At 43.9% G+C, this 3550-nt stretch overlaps 1 protein-coding gene across 2 annotated transcripts in view; it reads right to left on the minus strand.

The window, feature by feature from the left end:
- Window positions 1-383: 383 nt before the first annotated feature.
- Window positions 384-3550, minus strand: part of LOC107728701 (flocculation protein FLO11-like) — a 4175-nt gene continuing 1008 nt past the window's right edge. The window contains exons 2-3 of one of the 2 annotated variants that reach the window (XM_016538983.1): window positions 2801-2805; window positions 384-2071 (exon numbers count right to left, since the gene is read on the minus strand). In XM_016538983.1, the coding sequence (XP_016394469.1) occupies window positions 443-2062 (1620 nt within the window). In that variant the 5' untranslated portion in view covers window positions 2063-2071; window positions 2801-2805 and the 3' untranslated portion in view covers window positions 384-442. The remainder of the gene's footprint in view (window positions 2072-2800; window positions 2806-3550) is intronic. The other variant, XM_016538982.1, reaches the window with a different exon arrangement.

Raw genomic sequence — 3550 nt, forward strand, 5'->3', positions numbered from 1 at the left:
TTCTGTTCTGCCATTTCAATGTTTTTTTTTTTAAATTATGTTCATGTCTAATCATCATTTCTGTGGCTTACATATTCAACCAGGCCTGTAAGCTCACCCTCTGCAATGACAGCAGGACACCGACCACAAAGACTTCAAAGACCATGCGCTCTCTTTTTCTCTTGTCTCTCGCTTCATTCTCATCATTCTCTCCCTCCCATTTCCTTTAAGGCTTTTGCCCTCACTATTTCATTCTTTGTTTCTCACACTCTTAGCTCTTGGGTGGTTGTATTTCTTTTTGGTTAACCAGAAATTCTTTTGCCTGAGAGAACACAACAGGCATTTTTCACATTTATTTTCAGAATGCCTGTGTTGTCAGACGACTGTTTCATTATTTTTTTTTTTGCATCAATATGGGATTCACATTTAAGGTTTGTTTCTCAAATTAGGTCGACAGCTCAGCTCACTGTGGCACTTCTACCATGTCACCAATCGGAGCTGGACCCTGAAAGTCAGCACCCAAACTCAAGTCCTTTTTCAGTTCACAGTCACATAGCTCTTGAGGGGGTTCTTTGTCCTTCACACCATTTACACATGCCTCAATCGGGGACTCAAGGACATCCGCAGGGGCTACGTCTGGTGCCTGCTCATGGCATTCCCCGTTTACCTTAGGGGGAGCCGACACGGATTCCTCTGCTGAGCCAGCACTCTCACAGTCTCCATTATTCAGCTTCAGATCTGTGATAGTCGAGGCAGGTTCCTCAAGGCAGAGCTCATTGGTTGAGGTTGATTCTAAGATGACAATTGTGGGAATGGACTCCTCTGCACTCTTTTGTTCTGCCATAGGTTCGGGTTGTGTTGGCTCCTCGGGGGATGGCTCAGGACTTGCTTGTGTTAGTGTAACCTCAGGGGGTGCAGCAGTTTCAGATTCAGGCTCTGTGACTGGTGTGGGTTCCTCTGGGGAAGGCACAGCCATCTCGACCTCTGCACTCAATTCCTTGGAAACAGGTTCAGACACTGGGGCAGACTCGGCAACTGGCTCTGGAGCTGCTGCGTCAGTAACAGTCTCTGGTTCTGGTGTGACCTCAGTGGTTTCTGTAATTTTGGTGGAATATTCACTGGTATTTGCAACCTCCTCAACCACTTTCTCTGCTGCTTCCTCTATGACAGGTTCCACTGGCGAAGCTTCAAGTTGAGGCGACAATACAGGCTCTTCTAGCGCAGGTGCAGGAGCCTCAAGTGCAACTGCAGAATCTTCAGCCTCTGGGCAAGTTGCATGTTTCTCAGGTGCAGCTGCAGGTGGCTCAGATCCTGGTTTCTCTGTCACTGGTGTCTCTGGTGCAGTGGCTGGTTCTTCTGTTGCAGTCGTAGGTTTCTCTGTCACTGGTGCCTCTGGTGCAGCTGCAGATTCCTCTGCTGTTGGTACAGCAGCTGGTTCCTCAGGTGCAGCGGCAGATTCCTCTGTTGCTGGTGCAGCTTCAGGTTCCTTTGTCACTGGTTCTTCAGATGCAGCTGCAAGTTCCTTTGTCACTGGTTCCTCAGGTGCAGCTGAAGGGTCCTCTGCTGCTGTTGCTTCTGGTGCATCTGCAAGTTCCTTGGGTGCTGATACCTCTGGTGCCGCTGCTGGTGTCTCTAATGCAGCTGCTGGTACCTCTGCTGCGGGTGCCTCTTGTGTAGCAGCTGTTGCCTCTACTGCTGTTGCCTCTGATGCAGATGCTGGTACCTCTGCTGCTTGTGACTCTGGTACAGCTGGTGGTTCCTCTGGAGCACTTTCTGGTTCCTTGGGTGCAGCAGTAGATGCCTCTGTTGTAGCCACTGGTTTTTCTGGTGCAGAATCATCCTTCTTCACCTCTGCTTGTGCTGCTGAAGGAGAGGCAGACTTCTCTGCTGGTGCTTCAGACTCCACCACCGGCGGTGCTGCACTTACTGCAGCAGCCTCCTGAGGTACAGCTTCCGACTCAGTCACAGGGGTCTCTGCCTTTTTCTCAGCTGGTTCAACTGCTGCCACAGCGCTCTCCTCTTTCTTCTCCTTAGGGTCGCTGACATCGTATCCCTTCTTCCGTTTGCTTAGCTTGCCTCCCATGATTTTCTGTGGGAACAGAAGAACATCTTATATAATCAACAAACATCACTGCATTTCAATATATTTACTTTTATGAATTTGTCAAATGCTTTTATCCAAAGCAGTATCCATTGCATTCATTCATTATACATTTTTATAAGTTCAGAAATTCCCTGGGAATCAAACCCATGACCTTGCCATTGCTAGTGCCATACTGTTTGAGCTACATTATTATGCAAAAAGTTGTTCTAAAACTAAAATAAAAAATAACCAATATTCTTAGCACCTCATTATGGATATGAAATTGTAAAATGTAAAACTGCCCACATGGCCTACCCTGTTTCTTCATTTAAAGGGCGCTCACTCAATCATTTCAACCCAATGCAATCTCTGCCAAGGACTTTGAATGCAGTCCAACTTTGTTATGGAGGAGGACGTGGCTTAAGGACAAACAGTGACTGGATGGGAATGTCACATTTCTAGTAAACTTGTAAAGATTTCATTCAAGAACCTAGTCTTACAGTGTAAAGGTAGCATGCACTGATTGTATAAAATGGGGGGTTGGAAGGATCTGGAAGCGAAACACAGCACTTTTAACTAATGAATCCTCAGAAAGCTAGACAAAACCTAGTCTATCTTAAAAACCAACAGGTCTAGTTATGTCAAGTATTATATTATGTCTGCATTTTTTTTTTAAATTCTATCAATCTGTACACAGTTTCACTACAATCAATCAAAAATTCATATAAAAGTTATTCACTTCTCTTAAAAAAAATGTATGGCTGGTTCTGGTTAGTAAAGCAGCTTGGTTTGGGGAGGTGTAAAGATAGGATTCATGAAATCATTCTTTTTTAAACTCCAATGGAAGCTTTTATTATACAACAATTTTTCCTATTACCAAAAATATTATTGTAAATGGCAAGGAACCTAATTTGTAAATTGGAATTGGAATTAGTTTCAAATATATGTGGAATTATGGGCGTGTGAGGTAGATTAAATGTTTTTTTTATTGCCACAGATTTGACACCATTTGCATCCTTTTAAAGGCCTGCAGTTATTGCAGCTCAGTTGGGTAATATCCTTTAAGCTGCAGCATGATGGGGTTACATCAGGAGCTGTCCATAGTGCTGCACTGGTGCAAACAAAGACCGGATACACAGTCATGCCCCAGTCCAACCTGCAGTTGAGTCCAACTACTAAAATGTGCTGCCTATGTCAGCGCTCACTAAAGACAACCTCTCTTATTACAGCCTCTCACAGCACTCTGTGCCAGTACGCTTCACAGCCTCCATTATTCCTGCAAATCTTGCTTGATGAAGTTACTCATTAATATAATGATGTAATGAAGTTATGTCCTTGAAGACTGATGAAATAGGCTACCCTGAGCGAGTATGGCAAACCAAGTAGCCTATCTCATGTCTAGCAGCAGGTTACAATATATAAGGTGCACAATATATATATAAAAAAATATTTTTGTTTTCATAAAATATGTTAAAACTATATATATAT

Source organism: Sinocyclocheilus rhinocerous, unplaced genomic scaffold (assembly GCF_001515625.1).
Source record: "Sinocyclocheilus rhinocerous isolate Xijiao unplaced genomic scaffold, SAMN03320098_v1.1 scaffold1509, whole genome shotgun sequence".
Classification (NCBI taxonomy): Eukaryota; Metazoa; Chordata; class Actinopteri; order Cypriniformes; family Cyprinidae; genus Sinocyclocheilus; species Sinocyclocheilus rhinocerous.